At 44.9% G+C, this 19892-nt stretch overlaps 1 protein-coding gene across 9 annotated transcripts in view; it reads left to right on the plus strand.

Annotated features, from left to right (window-relative positions):
* The window catches only part of ARID1B (AT-rich interaction domain 1B), a 310448-nt gene that overhangs the window by 150891 nt on the left and 139665 nt on the right, over positions 1-19892 (plus strand). For 6 of the 9 annotated variants that reach the window (XM_015858267.2, XM_015858262.2, XM_015858265.2 and 3 more), the window contains exon 5: positions 17516-17557. The exons of the other annotated variants lie outside the window; for them this stretch is intronic. In XM_015858267.2, coding sequence (XP_015713753.1) covers positions 17516-17557 — 42 coding nt within the window. The remainder of the gene's footprint in view (positions 1-17515; positions 17558-19892) is intronic. 9 annotated transcript variants of the gene reach the window in all.

Raw genomic sequence — 19892 nt, forward strand, 5'->3', positions numbered from 1 at the left:
TACAAGTTACTGTGGCTGAGTTTATTCTTGTCCCTGTGAAAGTTCTGATGAAGTGTAGGTATTCTTTTCAAAAGATGGTGGACATTCTTTTGTGATTTTTCCCCTACCTCAGAGTATGAGATTTTTTTTTTTTTACTCTGTGTTTTTCTGTTCCTGAAGCCGTCCTGGGTTTTGGTTTTGTTTTTCCCTAGCCCTCAATGCTGGCCGTTAGTTCAGATAGTCTGAGAGAGCCTGCAGAGACATATAAAGTGACAGATCATTCTTGTAGTGCTTCCCACAGCTGCTGGGGGTAAAACAAGTAGGGTGGATGGGATTGGGCAGTGTGCCTGTAAGGGCTGGCCATCAAAGAGCACCATTCTAAGCAAGACAAGTATGAGATATTTAATTTGGGCTTTTCAAGCAATTTAGAAGGTCAAGGTAACCCTTAGATTTCTCGAAGGAATTTCAGCTTTGTTAGATGATTAAAAAAGTACACGGTGGTGGCTAGTTTTACCTTGCATTGGCCTTCCTGAACGGCAGCTCGCAGCTGGCCCTTGCTAGCCACCGTCCCTGGCTGCGGGAGCGCTGGGTCAGCATTCCCAAAGGAAGCATGCAAAATTGTCTCCTGCAGTCTGCGAGCCCAAAGGCCTCTTAACAGCAAGGAGCTATAGTACTCTTTAGCCACTGCAGCATATTTCTCCCTGCACAGATGACCTAGAGGAAGCCAGATAAGGCCTACGGGTCCCATCAGGGGGCAGGTTCCCATTTTCTGGTGAGCGTGGCAGCCGGCATGGCCGCCGGCAGCGTCCCAGATGGGCTGAGGCAGAGGCAGGAGCCCGCCTCCTCTGGGAGACCTCGGCTGCCTGCTCCCTGCGCCTCTTGGCTTGGGAAGCTGCTGAAGGGTTTTCATTTCAGGGCAGAGGGGAACAGATGAGGACAGAACAGGGACTGGATTTTTCTTTCTTTGATAATTTGAAAACAAAAACAACACCAAAAAAAAAAAAAAAAAAGGAAAAAGCTCTTCAAGCCTCAGCATTCCAGTGCTTGTAGGGGGGCATTTTTTAGCTCTTGTAAAATGGAGGGGGAGGGATGTGAAAATAATCATCTAAGTACCTATTTACAGGTTCAGGAGCTGCACAAGACAGAATCCGAAGTCATTTCCAAAAAGCTCCAGGTTTTGTAAAGCTTTTCATTTTCCTTGTTCTGAGCCCAAACTCAGGATTTTTGAGTGCTTCCACTCGGTGGTAACATTGACTCCAGTTTTGGCAGCAGGCAAGAAACATGATTATTTTGGGCATTTCTCAAGAATCTTTTTTTCCGCTATTTCTAATACAAGTCTTTAGAGTCACCCCTGTGCCGTGCCCGAGCTCATAGAAAAGTTCATTTCAAATGGTGGGAAAACAGCCCTGGTCCAGCTACAAGTAACAAGGGCATCCGATGATTGCGGCGAGGTACACGCGCAGTCCTTAACCAGTCTGCTTTCCCTCCTCTTTAAAGCAGAGGAGGTATTCTTTTCTTGAATTCCTTTGTGGGAAAACGTGCATTAAGTGTGATTAATATGGCCAAAGGTTTTGGGTCAGTCCCGACAATTTGTAAATGAGGGCTTTGTTTTCTGTGGGGTGGGGGTTGTTTATATTAACCTTTTCCACAGCAATAACTGGAACCAGTCTAAGTAACAAAATCAAGTGGAGCTTTGAATGTATTTTTTTTTCCACGTAATTGTCATGTGGTTTCTGTGGCATTGGACACCATCACCCAATAAATACATCCCTTTCTAATCACTTTGTATTGAACATTAAGTAATTACAGCAGTATTTGGATGCGTAGTAGTAGTTGTAAGGCAGTTTTTTGCTGTTTCAGAGGTAGAGCCGGAATCTTCAAACCCAGGTCAAATGTGGATACATGGTGGCCTGATTTTCAGAGAAGTGAACTTAATTGAAAATGCGAGTGCTGATCATTTCTGAAAATCAGGCCAAATTATTTCGGTGACTACGTATGAGCGCAGGTATCTGATAGCAGACAGTCCTGTTTGAGCATCGGTAACGTTAACTCTCGTATGTGGGAATCAATGTTGTGTTTGTCCATCGCCATCTCAAGTGCCAAACATGAGTGAAGTTAATTTGTTACGGTGTGCGCACAGGAAAAACGTTTGGACACTTTAATGTCCCGTGGCTGTTTAGTTTTAAAGTTTTACCTGACACTTTTAGTATCGGAACAAAGAGCAGCAAACGTTACTTTCATCTCCCACCTTTGCCTATTAGAGTCAATTAATACTTTATTTACTGGACCTAACAGAAGGCTTCCTGTGCGCCTTACTGCCCTTCGTTCTTCTGTGCTGGTCGGAACGGCGCAGCTCCCCCCGTTCGGTGTGTGTTTATCAGGGCTCCGTAGGGCGGCTCACGTTGCTGTCTCCGAGCCCCTGACCCCCGCACGGCGCAGGACGCAGCCGGCGGAGCCTCCCCCCCGCGCGGGCCCCCCGGCCTCCCCGCCCCGCCGGGCGCTCGCTCCCCCTTCTCCTCTTTCCCGGAGTTAATCGCTGGGCAGCACGAGGATTTATCTATTTTTACGGGTTGCCAGGGCCGGGCTCCGCGCGAGGGCTCGGCAACTGGGACGGAGAAACGCCGGCCCCCGCCCGCCGCGCTCATCCCGTCGCAGCGCTATCGGGCTGGAGATGTGCCGGCCGCAGTGCCCGGCGTTAACCGTTTGCCTCTCAGCGCCGTGCGGCGGGGACGGTTTTCGGGGGGAAAAACCTTAGAGCGACACGACTGGTGGCGGCGGGGCGTTCCCCCCCGCGTCGGCACAGCGAAAAGGGACTTTGGGCCGAGGCGGGAGCGCGGGGCCTCGCGGTACAAAGGCCGCATTTAAACGACGCCCGCCGCAAACCGGACGGCGATTGCGACACGGCGGGCAGCGCCGGGCCGGGCCCTTCCCGGCAGTCCCCGCGCCGCCCCACCCCTCCCCCGCGCCCCCCGAGGCTCCGCTGCGGCGCGGCCTCTCCTCCCCCCGCCGCCGCGCTCCCCTCCCCCGCACGTAGGCGCTTGGAAGGCAGGAAAAAAAAATCCCTCTCCTCTCCCGGCCCGACTAGAAAATCAGCCTTGTTTCCTCAGAAACCGCAGCTGCTGCGAGCGGCGAACACGTCAGGCGGCCCTCCGGCACGCACAGATGTGCCTTTGTGCAGCCGGCCCTGAGCCGCCCCTCGCAGCGCTGTGCCCGGGCACTGCCGGGCCGCTCCCGCCCCGCGCGGCTCCAGCGGGGGCTGCGGAGCCACGGGGCGGACAGTGCCGGCAACTCGGAAACTGGAGCCGGGGCGGCGGGACGAGCCCGGGGTACCGCTGCCCTCGGGGGTCCCGCCGACCCCGGGAAGGCTTGAAATAAAGCGCTGCGTTAACACTGAGGCCTCACGCCGGTTTCGCCCCCACTCTCGCCGCTTCGCCCCTTCCTCGCCCTCCCCCTCGCTCCTTTAACACGACTTTTGGGGCTGGACGTAGTTCTGCTGTCGCGAGTCGCGACTCGCTCTGCGTAATTAAAACGAGCGGCCGATGGCAGCGCGGGGATGGAAAGCAGGCCGGGGGAGGGGGGGAGAGAGGAAGCGGCTGGGCCGCGCTGCTGAGGCAGACAAAAACAGGGCTGGTCGCAACGCGGGGGAGGGGCGCTTGGGCCGCCATTGGAGCGAGGCGAGAGGAGAGCGGGCGCAGCTGCGGGAGCGGGCGCGGGGCGGCAGTTGTGTGCGGAGCGGAGCGAAGCGGCCATTGCGCTGTCGGGCGGCCGCGCGGGAAGCGCAGCTCGGGGCCTTCAGTTACACACAAACGAGGAGCGCAAAGCAGCTCCCCCACACACACACACTCTTCCCCCCCCCCCCCCCCCAAGCTCGTGTTGTTTACTTCCCTCTCTTAACAATGGCTTTACAGAACTGTTAGACATTATTTTGGTACTTCCTGCAAATCTGCCCGTGATGGCTCACTCGGAAAAATATTTCTTCACTTTAATGAAATCTGGCGTATCCCAGAGAGTGCAGGTTGTGCACGGAAAGCCTGGTTGCATGTGATGGTTCTGACAGTTTAGTTGTGAGGTGGCACAAGCGACCTTTATTGCTTACAGAAAAAATTAAGTCTGGTTCTTCCTTTCCCAGAGCCTGCCAGGAATAAGCTCCTACCATCCCTATAACCACAGCCAGTGGCTTATCACCCAGCTAACGTGGCTGGTGTCCCTTCATGGCGTTGACAAGGGGACCTGTGCTTTCACCTGGCCCGCTGTCACCTCCCCACCCTCGGTGTGGCAGGGCACCCCGCTCCCAACTTGAGGTGCCTCCCCATGCACCTCATTAGGCCCCGCACTGCCACGGGTGTTTGTTGGGCTTATTTGTTTCTTTGTGAGTGGAAATAAAGGATCTCTGCGTTTTGGACACTGGCACAGCTCTTGCTTTCAGGAAGCCATTACTTGCTGGTAGAGAGATAAGTTTTCAAGTCGAGCTCTGCCACATAGACATCTTATTTTTCCCTCCAGTAAACCTGAACACCAGGTAGAAAACACTGGGGTCTTTCCTTTTCTTACTCCCCATGTGCTTCCCTGCCCCCAGTCATGTAATATGTAGGAGGGACACAAGCAGTGACAGGGCAGGTACTGATTAGCTGCTGTCAGTCTGCACAGATTAACGCCTATTTTTAGGTTTTTGAACCTCTTGAGTAATAGTAGTTAAATTGGCACAGGTTAATAAGTTGGGGTCCGCAGAGCCTCTTAACTGTTCGCTGTGAAATGTGAATTAAAGAGACAGTCCCAGTTTCTCGGAGCAATGAGAGAGGTTTACGTGCCTGACATGTACTGCCTGTCTGCGTTTGTGTGCATGTGTTCGTACACAGCACGCATAGGGCTGGAAAACAAAAACTGAAATCAGACACTTTGGGCATGGAGACGCAAACACGCACGGAGTTAGAGGCTCCCCACAGAATACGCCACTGGTGAAACATTTTCTCTGCTCATCTTTACATATATGTGGCATTTCACAATGAAGCTTCATCTACATTTCTTTTTGCTTTTTTCTCCCCTTCCCCCCCAGGCCCCCCAACCCCCCCTGTTATATCATTACACTGTAACACTGACACCCACTGGTAAAAGTTGATCTGAGATCATGGGTGTAAACCGAGCTTGTTGATGAAAGGACAGCTATTATTCCTGAACAGAAAAATAAGGATGGAAGAATTGCTCCTTTCCTTCTCCCATCGAAAAAGGCTGTGGAATTAAGGCCATTCATTTTTATGTGGTTTTATTTTGTGAGCAGTAGGTGTGTGGGCACCACAGATGTAAGAGAGGAGGCCTCAGTATTTTTCTCTAAAAATGCAAGAGATTAGTGCACTAACTAGAAGCAGTTTTCCTGTATGTTTTGGGACAGAAAACAGGGTGGCATAGAGGAGAGAAGAAAAAAAAATAATCATATGTTAGTGGCTGTGTTTAACACCATTTCCCAGGGAAAACAACTTGAAGGAAAACAGAAATAATAGCCACACAAGCAATATATTTGTGCAGGCACTGACCTGATTGTATCAAAGCAGAGATGAATGCCAGTGCTGTGCAAGTCTTATTTTGTCTGTTAGCCATTTAATTCCAAGTTGTCAGTGGTCTTGAAAGCCACTTGTGTTGGAGAAACAAGGCTCATTTTATTGAAATCCACCACTGCACCAAAATCTGGTTTGCAGTTCCATAGCCCTGCCTAGCACAAGAACAATACCGTGCAATTACACTGTTTTGGGCTCTGAAATAGGCTTTCTTCCAAAGCGGCCTCCCCTTATATTGTGAGATGTGTTCCTGTTAATGCAGTGATTGATTGAAAATCTTCCCGTGTTTACGCAGTTTGAGCGGCAGTAGCGTGGATTTCCCCTCTGCTCTAAAATTGTATCTAGTGGAGATGCCGGGGACAGCTGTTTGTAAACTCTGAGCGGGACATCAGAAGTGAGCTGGGGCAGAAGCTGTCAGTGTCGTAAATGCAGTGGTACCTTCTTTGTTCAGCGAGGAAGGGGAACCTCAGCAGAACTACGTACAGAAAGAAACAAAATGGACTCCACAGAGCTCGAACGTTAGAAGAGACCTGCCAGGGCTGTGCAGTTCAGGAATTAGAACTCCAGCCTTTCACCTTTGAGATTACAGTTCAAGCTTTTCTTTAGGTTCCAAGCAAAACGAGCTTAAATAATTATAAAAACCAGCCTCCAGGGTTGCAAACTAACTGTTAACAATTGGTGCAGATGCTCTAATTGGAAAGCATTTTGTTGGGAGAAATTGCAGGAAGAACTGTTGGTCAGATTGTTGCTGTATCTTAGTCTGTTCCATTAACCTGTGTGAGAAGAAACCTTCACAAAAATGACTGTCGAAGTTTAAGATTTATGCAACGTTCTCATGCTTGAACATGTACCAATGCACAAGATATTGCCTTATGTGCACGCTGCCATCCAGAAATGCTAAGTTTAGAAAGCTGCGTGAGGCTGTTAGCAATTGATTTGTTTTGCTGCTTTACCTTGAATAATAGTACAAGCATGAATAGGGGGGTTACTTAGAAATCGAGGCAAGCCGGAAAAAAACGCTTGTATCCTGTAATTATCCAGAAACACCCTTGTAGACCCAGAACAAAACTCACCAACAGGCACAGAGCACAATGAAGAGTCAGAGTTTGTGAGGAGGTGGAGTGTCAGTAGCCTGCCACGGCCTCTCTCCTCTGCTCTGTCCCTCAGCGTCACGCTTGTTCTGCCAGCATGAAGGAACGGCAGCAAACAAATGAGAAAGAAGGGAGGTGGGAGCAGGAAAAACAGCATTTTTAGTTCCTATTACAGCATTCAAATAAAACATCGAAAATGCTATAAACTGTTTTATAGTCGTTGTTTATGGACTCGAGAATTTTTAATATTTGAATGTAACTAAATTCTGAAGCCAAGGTTCTGCAATTAATCAGGCTTTTATAAGCGAGCTGCTGTTGGCTAGAGGTAACTTCAGGAAGAATTTCATTTCTTTGTTTTGTGGGCATATCGAAGATGTGAAATGCTGAAGTGTTGTGCAGGGTTGCGCATTGTGCGCTCGCTCGCTTGGCTGAGCAAAAGTCCCAATTTGTGCAAGTAGTTCAGGCATTTGGGAAACCTAATTGTTTGATTCATGTATGCAAATTCAGGCTTTGTGTATGTGAATTGTGGAACGTGTGTTTTTGGAGGACGTGTTTTCAGCGCCGTGTTCAGTTTTCCCTACTAGAGTGAATAGAGAACTTGAGTAAAATGGAGTAAGAACACAAACAGTTTGTCCGTTTATCTAGGCTCTTATTATGCTGGGCCCTGCTTAGGGCTGAAGTGACTCCTAGGAATGTTTTTATTTTTGCCTGCCCCATTGAAATGTTCAGCACGGGGCCGGGCTGAAGCTGAGAGCTTTTTTTTCGCCTTCATTTCTGAGGCAGCGTTTTGCTGTTCAGAGCACAGAGGAGTTATGGCAGCGACTGGAGTACTTGCTTTCCTTCCCAGTAAACTCCTAAATCCTAAAGAAGGGTCAAAAACTGGCCAGCTGTGACATCTGAATATTTTTTAAAGCAGTTAATCCAGCCAAAGTACTTATCAATCTTTGTACCTTGTGGGGAGGCGACGAGGGTGCAGCTTAAAACAATTGAAGAAAAAAGCTCAGATCACTGACAGAAATAATTCAGTGCTTCTGAGTCCCGTTGCGCAGATTTACCCTTTCAAGTTAGAGTGTGAAATACGGAGCACGGCCCAGGGGATGCCTCCTGTGTGACTCTCTGGCAGGTGTGTTGATACTTTGTTGTGGAAACCATCCCTTCCAAACCTGCGCCCTCGGTCTGACGATGCCCAGATGATGCCCGAGTGAATTTCCCAGATGCTGTCGGCATTAGCCACCCTCTATATATGGTCAGATATTGATACGGAGGAGCGGACCGTTGGGAAGAGCTTGCTGCCGGGTGGTGAGGTTGGGATTGCCTTCTCAGGGCTGGTGACATCGCTGCTGGCGGTTGCCTGGGCCGCGTTCCCTGTGGTTTACAATGACGCATCCGCCTTGATTCTTGGTCACCTCACAGTCCTGTATCAGGCATCTTTTTAGGGCGTTCTAATGATCTTCAAAGAAATACGGTTCGGCCTTTTTTGTGTGAAGGTGGAGGCTTCTCTTGCTTTTAATTGCTATTCGTCTTCCTTCTTATCTGTTCCGATTTTTCTTTTCAAATGAAATGCAAAGGGTCATTTTGGTGTTAACCAGTTTTCTCAGAATCACACTTTGGAAAGTTCTGATTTATCGGTCCTACGAGAGAAAGTGGAGAGAGGGGGCATGGGGGCGTAATAAAGAATCACTTTCTTTTCCTGACTCAGAATTAGGTTGTGAGCAAGTAGAACCTCGTATGATCCAGAAAGAAAATTAATAAGAACATAAGCTTTATTTAGGGTAGGTCCTCTGGTGACAAGTTTTGCCTCAGTGTGATTTTTTTTGTGTATTCGTTTTAATTCTCAAGAAGTACATTTTCTTATTCCTTTTTTTTCCTTCCAGATAAAGCAAAAGGGAAAACCGAGGCAGTGCTTGTAGGGCAGGAGTTGAAAGTACTGCAGAGATTGTGCTAAATTACAAAAAGATGCTTAAGAAGGTGTTCTTTTCCTGTTATTTTTGAGATTCAGCTGGGTTGTGTAAGTCACCCATTCCATTAGAAGCAGGAATAAAGAATTTAATTTACAGTTGGAATCGGTTGTGAGATGCAGCAAAGGTTTTGAAGTTAAAGCCACGTTTCTGAAGCGGAGCGCTCTCTACATTGTGTTACCTCCGCGGCTAAAAAAGTCTTTTTAACCCGCATACCCAAAATAATGTTGTCTAAGGTGCAGGGAAGCTTTTTCTCCTGAGCACAATAGGAATGTGTTGAATCTTTTGAAAACAGTTTCTGTTTTTCAAACACCTTTTCTTTTTCAGCATAGATAATTAACGCCTTCTTCACAGTGCTGGGTGCCCTTGATACATCTGTTACCTTTGACAGATCCTTTCTGTTTGCCACCTCTTCCTAACATGCTTCCAATATTTTCAGCACAAAATAGCTTAGCGTCTTTGATGTTGGGTGTATACTGGCTCAATTAAATGAGAAAGCTACTGACAGAATGGTGCAGAGTCGAAACTTAAAGCTTTGTTTCTGTGAAGATTTTGTCCTTGGTCACTTATCTCCAGTTATTGCTGCAAACAGTTGAGGCCTCGCACAGGCGAGGCTGTTGTTTCAGACGTGCGGTTTTACCTAGGACTTGTATTCACCCTCACATTTCTAGGTGGTGTGTACAGATGTCCAGAGAGGCAGGTTGTGGAGCAGGGAGTGCAGCTCTTTCAGCCTTACGAAGCAGAGGCCCTCCCTGCTGGTGAGGGTGGCACTGAAACATGCCTTGGGGGAACTTTATGGGATTCCTAAAAACATGTCGGCACCGCAGCTGTTCATGGCCACCCCCTGGGTGCTGGTGGAGGGCATCTCCTGTTTGCACAGAGCAACCTGACTGAGTCTGAAAAGGGTTGTTGGGGCGTGTTTGGGTGCGGAGTGGAACCTCCCGCCGTGCGGGGTGAGGCAGCTGTGCTTTAACCATTTCTGGTGCTTTCTATGGCTTGTTGCTCTGCAGGCTGATGGTGTCATCGTGCATGTACAGGATGCCCGTATGTACCTGTGCAGTGGGCTTTGGGAGCTGAGGCTTTTGTGGTTCACAGTTTTAGAAGTGCTGAATTAAAAGGAAGTAACGGTATTCAACAAAGAGTAAGAAATACACACGGGTTAGCAAAGAAGCAGATGCAATACCTTAAAAAAGGCTTAACGCTTGCAGTAATTGATACTGCTTGTGTCATATGGCACTGTGACAGTTTTCAGGATTTTCCACATATCAGAATGCTTTCAGGTGAAAGGTTGGATTTTATGTTTAATAACATCTACTACCCTTTTCTTAAGATAATTTAAATAGCGACTGCTCCTGGATTTCAATCTGAGTACAAAAATCATTTTGATCTCTACACTGTCAAACAAATAAATATCAAAAGGTAGCATTCAGTGCAGTTGCACTGTTTCGTGCAGCATTCTGCTCTGTGAGAACTAATTGCATGTTACATATCTTTGCATATACACGAAAAATGGTGTCTGACCAAAAAAATAAAAAGGAAAAGATTTGAACTGTAAATATGCTAATAACAGATTCCGTGTGTGGGTATGGCTGCGTATGTACCTTGACTGTTACATCTTCCAACAGCAAGCGCGGGTGGATGTGTTACTGCCGTGAATTTGCTGCTCATCAGCTGTCTGTGGTAACTGTGGAGCAATAAGTGACCGCAGGACTGGGAGGGAGAAGAGCACGCTCACAGATAGTCCTCATAGGTCCCCTGCAGCCACTTGGGAGCGTGCACAGATTGTACATGTACACAATCTCTGCTGTCGATCCGGCATTTGTAATGGCTGTTACCCAGTGCTGATCTCTGTCGCTTTCTGTCTTTTTGAGGTGACAGGAATTGTCTCATTCCCCTGTGATCCATATTTTTTTCTTCTCTCCAGTTACTTCTGATAGATACAGTGCTGTGGTAAATATTGTATCCCACAAGGCTGATGGCTATTGCTTTTAGTCAGCTAATATCTAGAGTCTGTTTTTTTGCTTCTTAGGGGTTGGCCTTGTTCCCAGGATTCTGCAAAATATTTGCACTGGGAGACTGAAACAGCAGGTTAGTCAGTGTCATGGCCAAGAAAGTGTATTAGTCGCAATGCTGAAGATGTGAATGATCTTGATTTTAGTTTTGATTGGCTTTTTTTTTTTTCTTTTAATTTATTATTGTACACCGGCTTCCACAAAAAACCTTGACATTTAAAAACAAAAACAAAACAAAAAGGTTTCAAAATAGGAGGAGGGCAGATCTGCTCCACTGTGTGGCTTTGAAGAACATGAGGCATCATTGTGCTTTATCTCTAACGCCGGCTGACCAAGCGCAGAACTGCTTCAGCGAGCTGTGTCCTTGAGCCTCTGTGTTGTCTGTACATGCTAATAAGGAGAATGAGGAGAATTAATAAGCAAGTTTAAAATGCAGCATACTTTCTGAAAAACCTTTCAGACCTTTTTAGCACAGAATAGCACACAGTTGCTCTGTCGTTTAGAAAGAGACCATTTTGTTGTTTAATGTGCATTTCTGGCGGTAGACATTGCGGCTGCAGAAATTTGAACGCTGATCTTTATCATTTTTAGGTTTGGTGAACCAAGAGATAAATGATTGATCCCACAAAGAACGGGCAAAAGAGAAAGGGCAAGCTTAAGAAAAAGTAGGTGTGAGATTTAAAGAATAATTTTCCTGAACTGGGTCAGGTTTTATCCAATTTTTGCACAGGTCAGACTGTAAGGATATGGCATTTGCTTAACCAAAGGGCCTTGACTAAGTAGTTTCAATGGACTTTGTATGAAAATTGAGGAAATCTCATCTCTCCTTAATTCATGGGGTTGATACTGTGCGACTGTCCTGGCTTTGTTTGTTTCAGACACAGATACAGGGTTACAGCAAACGTGTCTTTGTACATTTGTTTCAGGGACTGCTCAGGCATCAGGCCCATCCTCCCTTACGCCAGGAACCAATCTTAAAATACGTGCATGATAATCATGAAAAATAAACTTGTGGCTGTTAGCAGAGGAAAGGGGAAGGAAAGGCTGTCTCAGTTACCAGTGTTTATTACTGCACAGTCCTGTGTATGTTTGAAGCAGTGTACACCTCAGTGAGTCCTTGAAGAACTGCCAAAAACTAGTGTGGGTCCTACAGGTTTGTTCCTGCTCCTGTGAGAAGCTTGGCGACCATATTTTACAACTGTTGAATCCTAAATTGCTTTAAAAGGCAGGCAACAAATGCAGATGTTACAACTATGCAGGCTGGATTTCTGAAAGATATGAACGGCTGTAGCAGTATTCATCTTTGAGAGAATCTTTCTAATGACTTTCAGAAACAAAAGCAGGATTTTATGTGTCCCTGTTGTTTAAAAAAAAGGTGAGATCAGGAGGGGATTCCACAGTAATTCAGGAGACAACCCTGTGTCTCCTCCTCCTGTTACGATTTTGTTGTCACGGGAAGAGTCCTTGCTGATCTGCTTGATCTCTACAATACAGTGAATAGAAAAATATTACAAAATACCGTTTACATGCACATTTATTTTGTTTTGAACACATTTTAGAAGTGCCAGAGGCATGCCTTTATAGTAAGCAGACACTTGGCAAAACCCCTCTAGGTATCAGAGAGGCCACGAGCTATAATTTTTCTAGAGTAATAGTGTCAGAAAAATGACAGTAGAAAGCAGTGAAATTTGCAGCCAGCTGGGCAAATTCTCATCTGTGCCCAGCAGAAACTGCAAGTGCGTTCTGTGTAGAGTATTTTGGCGGGCTCAGGGTGGCACCAGCCTGCATGTTCCTTGCTGTAACGAGTAGTGACGTGGTTGGGCTTGGGCTCTTCAGAGAGACTGAAAACAGCTCTAAGTGTGCCTTGGACCAGCAGGTTTTGCCTGGGCAGATGAATGTAAGTTGAAGATCCTTTACAGCAGTAACAGTAACAAGATAACTGTATGGGAATCCACATATGCCTGAAATGTCTGTTAGTGCTCATTTTCAGGTTTCAGAAGGAAAAAAGAATACAGAGAGGAATTCTTTGACCCACATTTTCTGTGCTAGTTATTTTGTCCACAAGCACTTGCCACTTCACATTCTCTTGTTTGGATAACAGTGAGTATTAAGCTTAGCCATCATTCTTTTTTTGTTAATGTCATTCCACTTCCTGTGGCTCTTACTCAGTTTCTACTAATCCTAACTCAAACAGAGCCTTGATGGGTTAGAAGGGAGTTGGAGAGAATCGAGGTGCAAATCACTGCTGAGTTTGGCTCTAGAGATGGCCATGTTGTTGTAATTCCTTGTGTCATCTAATCACAAGGCTGTAGAACTGTTTCAGAGCGGTATTTTGTTTAGCATTGCTCCTCAAGGTTTTGGTCTGTTACAAATCCTTTTCTCTGTGCATGATTTATTTTAAATCATGATGCAGTGCAGTTTCTCAGACTGAGGACACTGTGAGTCCTGTAAGAGTAAAATAAAAATACTTAATGTCATTTATTTGAATAAAAAGAGACTCGAGGCTGCTCTCAACTTGCTGTAGGGTACTCCAGGTATATTCATGCTCATGTCATCCTAGAGGATCTCTATCAATTCAACAAGTTCTTCCATCTTGTAATTAGCAAGTGTTAGATGCTACTGTTTTCTGCTCTGAACACCTAGAATGTTACATAAGCACTAGTGGACTTGGCCACATCTGTCCTGGTCACCCATTGCAGACACTGGGTGGACTGTGCAGGTGGGATGCTGGTCATGTATGCGGGTTGGGCTGCTCTGAAAATGATTCCTTCTATTTTATGATGTTGGCCCACAACGTCAGAGGTGAATGTTGATGGGTGTGAGACAGCAAAGGATGAACTTTTACACCAATATTCCGCTACGTTTTGTTGGCACGTGACAGATGACAGCAGAGTGTGTATGAAATACAGGTGTGCCACTGAATTCCTCCATGCAGAACAGATGACACCCATTGGCATTCATTGGCACTTGCTGAAGATGTATGGAGACCAAACAGTGAATGTGAGCACAGTGAGGCAGTGGGTGGTGCATTTCAGCAGTGGGGTCAGTGACGGTGGGTCATTTCCACTCCTGCAGATGTTTATGAGCATGGTGTGCAGGCTCTTGGTCAGCGCTGTTGAAAATGCATAGCTCACGGTGATGCTTGTTGAAAAATTGAGAATTTGCTCTTTCAAATAGTGTTATTGTGCTTTTTGTATTGTTTCCATAACAGGAGGTAATACTTCTGGAGCAATCTAGTGAAATACTTGTACGTCTACATAATATACATTTTGAATGTATATAATGTAGATATATTTTAGAAATACACATATGTATGCAAATATAAAACTGACGGGAAGCTTCTCTTGTTAAGTGCTGGAAGAGCTGTGGTACTGCCCAGAGCAGCTCTCTGCTCTCTGGGGTTGGCTATGGGAGGAGTGGGATACCCAGGCAGGACAGGGATGGTCCAGTAGTTAGATACTCCTACTTGAATATGAGGCAGGCTGGCAAACGCATGTGACTGTAGCACTGACAGAAGCGGACCATGTGGAGCTGTTGGATGGTGTTCAGCAAAGGTCTGCACCTTCGCTGCAGCACCAGGTGAAGTGTTTTGGTATCTGGTGCAGGCACATGGAACCAGCTGCGCGTCATTTGGGAACCGAGCCCACTTTTTTTTTTTACAATGCAGTGAAATGTTTCACCATACAAGGAAAACAACCCTTCTCCCAGGATTGTGTATTTACATATTTACAGTCAGGTAACTCAAATGGGAAATGTTTAACTGCCACAAATAAGTCTTTAATCAGAAGTTCTTAATGACTGATTCTCTGGAAACAATAATGAATCTGTAGTTTGTTGGTATGATTTCTTTTATTATTATTTTTGAACAAAAATGATATATTTCGGAGAAGATTAAGAGAAAAGATGGTACTTAGCTAATTCTTAGGGGCACATTTTCTGTTCCTTCTGGTAATGTGGGTGTTGCTTGAAGTACACTGCGATTCCCACTAGAGGGGGGTCCTCTCAAGCTGGGTTGTAACGCATTTTGTGGGTTGTTTGTTTGTTTGTTTTATTTTGTTCTCCTGAAACTCGGCATGTGAAAAACATTGCAGTGTTCCACACAGCTTGTTTCAATGCTTTACGTTGTGTATCTTACGGTGTCAGCAGTTACTTGTCTCACTGCATTTTATATGGAGGCAAAAACCAAAATGAACGGATCAGTGTGGTAATACCGGAGTAAACATAGTAGTAACTAAGAATACAGAGGGTGTTTTATTGCACCATCCTCAACATGAGATTTTATCGCAGAAATGGTGTGATTGCTCTTGGAAAAACAGAAGTGGTATTATCAGGCTGTTCAATAACAGTTTTTGTTAGAATTACCATCTATACCAGTAGCTGCACTCTGAACCATTTTATTGTCTCTGTGAGCCTTACATTCCCGAGCATTAAAGACAAAAACTCCGATCTATAAAAGAGAGCACAGAAACACAGACTTGTGTTCTGCTGTTTGATGCCAGCTTGTTCCTCTTCACAACCCCCTGGTGAAAGGAAAGAGACCCGACTTTGGTAAACTTGCTGTGTTAATTTTTGCATTTTAAACCATTTGCTCATCATTGAGCGATCAGGAGCTTGATTAGCACAGCCCATGTGCTGACAGTGTCACTTCCCTGTGTGGTGACATCTCCATCCAGTGAGGTGGCCTCCCCACAGCTTGGACAAAGTGTGAATACCCAAGAAAGACCACTTGGGTTGATCTTTGCAGGAGTTTTGTGCCATCTATGCTGTGTTCCAACAGCACAGAGTGGAGCAGCTCTGGGGAGTTTCTGTGAGCCATTGGCCCAGCTGGGGCTGCAGGAGGAGCAGGGGAGAAGGGAAGGACTGCAGGGCCAAAGAATCAGAATGATCTGGGGTCATCAGCATAGCTGGATCCAAGGAGGGACCCAAGAAGGAGCCAGTGGCACAGGGAAGGCTCCAGTTTCACTAGTGAGTCTCCATGATAAAAAAAATTGGAACCAGTGCAGTAGGGTGGCATAATATGAAGAACAGCACAGTATGGGGTAGAGATAACTGAGTAGATACTGAACGAGGTTGTTCAAGTTTTCCTGTGTATGTAGTTACTGTAGTAAGATGTTATACCAAAGCAGCCCGGTGACACTGAACACTTGGTTTAGATAGGTATCATGTTAACTCTAGGTGGACTGCTTCTGACACTGCAATTACCTTTTTTTCAGAAGCAACTTTGAGGAACTGAATTGGGCGTAGTACACAAACAGGCGGTCATTCTGCTACTTGCAATCCAGTGTCTGATTATTCTCTTTTTGGCCCTGGGCAAGTCACTTAACCCTCTGTTTCTTCATCTGTAAAATATATTATGGATATTTATCAGTCTCACCAGGACTGATTGTTTAATATTTATAAAGTGCCTAAAGGATTAGAAGCTTAATATAAGTAGCTATTACATATCATTTCAGATTGGTTTTATTTACTTGGATGGGTTTTTTTCCGCCTCCTATTCAGTGAGATCTTGTTTTGTAGCCTCTTACTGCCTTTCCTAATCAGTTGGACAGGTCACAATTAGGCAACTTCAGGTTCATTTTCTTCTTTTTATTCTTAGTTCCTATAAATGCTTCTTTTCTTCTCCTCCCCCCCACTCCCTTTTCCTCCCTTTTCTAATTTAGAGATGAAGAGATACCATATGTTACTAGATCATGACATAAATATATTTAAGTGCTGCCATCATTGTTAGTTTATCAGCCTTTCCATTATAAACCCTCTTGTTCAGGGGTTTATAACTCTGGCATTATAATGTGCTTGGGGCTGAAACTTGACATTCATTTTTTCTGTCTTGATTTGCTTTAAATCCTTCACTCTTCTTAAGTTAAACTGGAGATTAGATACATTAGTTATAGTTATACTAGTTATATAAATTATAATGCAGCAGTAGGCATTTTAAATAGGATGTAAATCAGAGAAATAGAGAATTTCCTAGTTGTTAAACTATAAGCCTGGGAGTAGAAATCTGGGATCCTTTTCCTGAGTCACGTCCCTTGTTTGGCACATGACTGCTAAGAAATTATTTAACCTCTTTCTGCCTCGCTCTGCTTTCTGCATATTGGGATGATGACATTTTCCTGCCTCACTGGTGTATTGGGAAGCTTAATTAATTAGAATTTGTAAAAGCACTGAGGTTCTCAGGTGAAAGGTGCTGAAGTGTGAAGTATTTTTAAGGAGACTAATGAAAAATCAGTGTGCCTGTTTTTCTGCATCTGTTGTCCCAGATTAATGCATATCAGCTCTTGGAACAGTGGCTACATGGCAACCAGCAAGGTGTGTTGGATTTGGGGCACCGTTAGGTCACCTCACAGCTTGTGGTCCTCAAGCTTTCAGACACTTGCTGTAACGTGCTCCTGGGTAGTCTTGGCCTCGGAGCAGTTCATCTTCCTTGAATGCTTCAGTTCTTAAAGAATTTGCTTTGCTGAAGGCAGGGAAGGAGCCCGCGAGTGAGGCCTGGGCCAGTGAGCTTCCAACTGGAGCAGTTCCACTCAGTGCTGATGCAGGTGCACTAGGCCTTGTCAGATGGTAATGCGAAGAGCTCAGCTGTTGCCAGTCTTTAATTTTAGAGGGAGTTGTCACAGCAGGTGGTGCAGGTTGTGCTCAGGCAGCTTTTTGGTGTAACCAGAAGGCACTTGGAGAGAAGTGTTCCTGTTGCACTTCGTTACATGTTGGGGTACTGACAGATAGGTTGAGTTTCTGTTTCTTCTCTTTTGAGGTTTTGTTAGCAGCTGCTAATTCAGCATATCCTGCTCTATGTAGACCTTCCTTGGGCTCATCCAAGTTGATGTCTTTTGTGGAAAACTCTGCTCTGCCTGGACTATGGTGCTGTGCTCAGGAGAGGTTACTGGTAGTGGCTACGTTTGAAATGATCTTTTTCCTTATAATTGCAGGTTGAAGTCTTGGCCTCCGAGGATGCTACATTTGGACACAAGGTCTGTAGTTCAATGCAGTTTTGCTCTGTAGGTCCCGTCTTTTTAAATTGCTGGATGTGGTGTCAAGGAAGATGGCAGTTTTTAGTCTAAGAATTGAGAATCCTGTGTCTTATATCCACTGGTCTGAAGACCTTCCCCTAGGTGTGGCGTTGTAAGGCAGACACGTTGGCTCTGTTACTCTGTATAGAACACTTGTGTAGATACTACCTGGGGAAGGCCATGTGGAAACAGGGAACTTTTAAGTTGTCTTGTTGCTGGGTTTGTTTGCATTCCATAGATTTGCACTCAAAAATCCCAGCTGTTACCTGCTTTGAAGTCTGTTGAGTAAGCCTCTTTGTTCACGGTCCTTTTTCACAGTGCATCGCAAATGGAAAGTAGAGTGTTGAACAGCTGGATCACCCTGTGTGCAGTTGTAGATCAGTGTATGGCATACAGCACGCGTGTTGGAGAGAACACTTGAAACCTGCTCTGCGAAGTGGGTGGGCAGTACCGTAGTTATTGCCTGAATTTCTTTGGCCAGCGAGCCTCATGGCAACAAGTGTGGTTTTAATTGAATGTTATTAGCAGATGATTTTAGGAAAAGGCAGATTGTGTGTAGGCAATATCTGTTTAACTAGGAAGAGAGTGGGTATGGGAAGGGAAGGAGGAGATGAGAGAAACAGTAGGCTAAAGCATGACATCGAAGAGTTTCCTGCTGCCGAATGTCCCCGTGCTGTGGTACTACAGCAGGTGAGAAAATAACAATGCTGTTACTTAATGTCAAGGTGGAAAAAAAAATAAGCAAAAAATGAAATAAATTTTCCAAGTTTTTACAAGAATACTGTAGACAAAATTAACCCACGGGGGGAAAAAAAACAAAAAGCTGTAAAAGCATTTAAATATTTATGGTGCCAGAATTTAGAGTTGTGTCTGTACTGCACTTTTTATGTTGATATGTGATAAAGTGATTTAAAAGAATTATTATGAACTGCGCTGCTCTGGTATTATTTGAAGTATTTAACATATAATATTCTGCAGCATTTTCTGGTTTTTGTTTTATTTTTTATTATTATTTAATACTCAGCATGCACACAGAATATTTGTTAAATATTTAATAAACCTCGGGAGTCAGCACTTGTGCAGTTATCTCCACAGTCTTTCGTACTAGGTGGGTAAACAGCAGTATTACTGGAGGTGATTGTAGCCAGTGACTCCTAGAACTGGAACACTGTGGATGGGGCTTCTTGCTGGATTTTGTTTTGGGTTTTTTTTTTGGTTAAACTTGCAGGGTGTTTTTCAATATTCCAGTTGTCTTCATTGTTTGAAGCTGCTTCTTACTACCAAAGGCAATAAGAATGTTCTGTTGCTAAGCTTTAGTTTTACAAAACCAAACCAATCCTATTGCTGACGCTTGACATCATCTTCCGGAGTCCCAAGGAAATCATCTGTGCGATTCAGTTTCAGAACCAACTGGGTCATTTTACTCTCTTAAGGAAGTATTCTTATTGAGTGTATTCTTACACTCTGTAATAAACTAGATATATCTAGGAACTTTGTCTATTTATTTTTTTCTTCTAAAACAAGAAAAAGGTCAATGTATCATTCCAAATTCATTAATCTTGGAATTTATCTTAGCTCTCTACTTAGGCATTCTGTGAAAGCCTCCTCTCCCTTAAAAAACACTTCCTCTACTGTCTGTCACAAGGAGACATCAGCGTTAGTAACTCTGTTATGTTGGTATGCCCACGGAGAATGCATATAAACACAATTTTTAAAAGAAAAAATAATTTTTTAAGTCAGGAGACAAATTAGTATGGAAGATGTCATGCAGCATAGCTGAGGAATATGTAAGGCCCTAGTTTGCATTTAATAACTCTTTCTTTGATACAAGCTTTTAGCCTGAATTTCTTTTCCAGGTCTAACATAGGCAGTTGGGGGGCTTATCTTGACAGTTTTGAGTGGAGCATCTGTCCCAGCAGCTAACATTAAAAGTCCAGTCTGTATGCACATGCAGAAACATTGTTTGTGGCAGAGGATGTCTGATCTCTTGACTATACTCATTCCACCAATCTATGAATGCTTATAACTTAGTTTTAGGGATGTCAATAGGCTGTGTTTCCTGTAGATGTTGGGATACCATGTTTGAAAAGGAGTATTTCTGAAATGCAGAAAGAGCTTACAACGTTATCTTTTAGTCTTACATTTTCCTTCACTGCTTGCTGGCAGTGAATGGGGCCATTTCCCGGGAACACATGCTGGATGAGACAGCACAACATTGTTCAGCCTCACCGTAGTTGTTGGCTGCAAAGGGAAGATCTGGATGACGTAGTCTTTTGAGCCATCGATAATCAGGAGG

This window comes from Coturnix japonica, chromosome 3, assembly GCF_001577835.2.
Source record: "Coturnix japonica isolate 7356 chromosome 3, Coturnix japonica 2.1, whole genome shotgun sequence".
Lineage (NCBI taxonomy): Eukaryota > Metazoa > Chordata > Aves > Galliformes > Phasianidae > Coturnix > Coturnix japonica.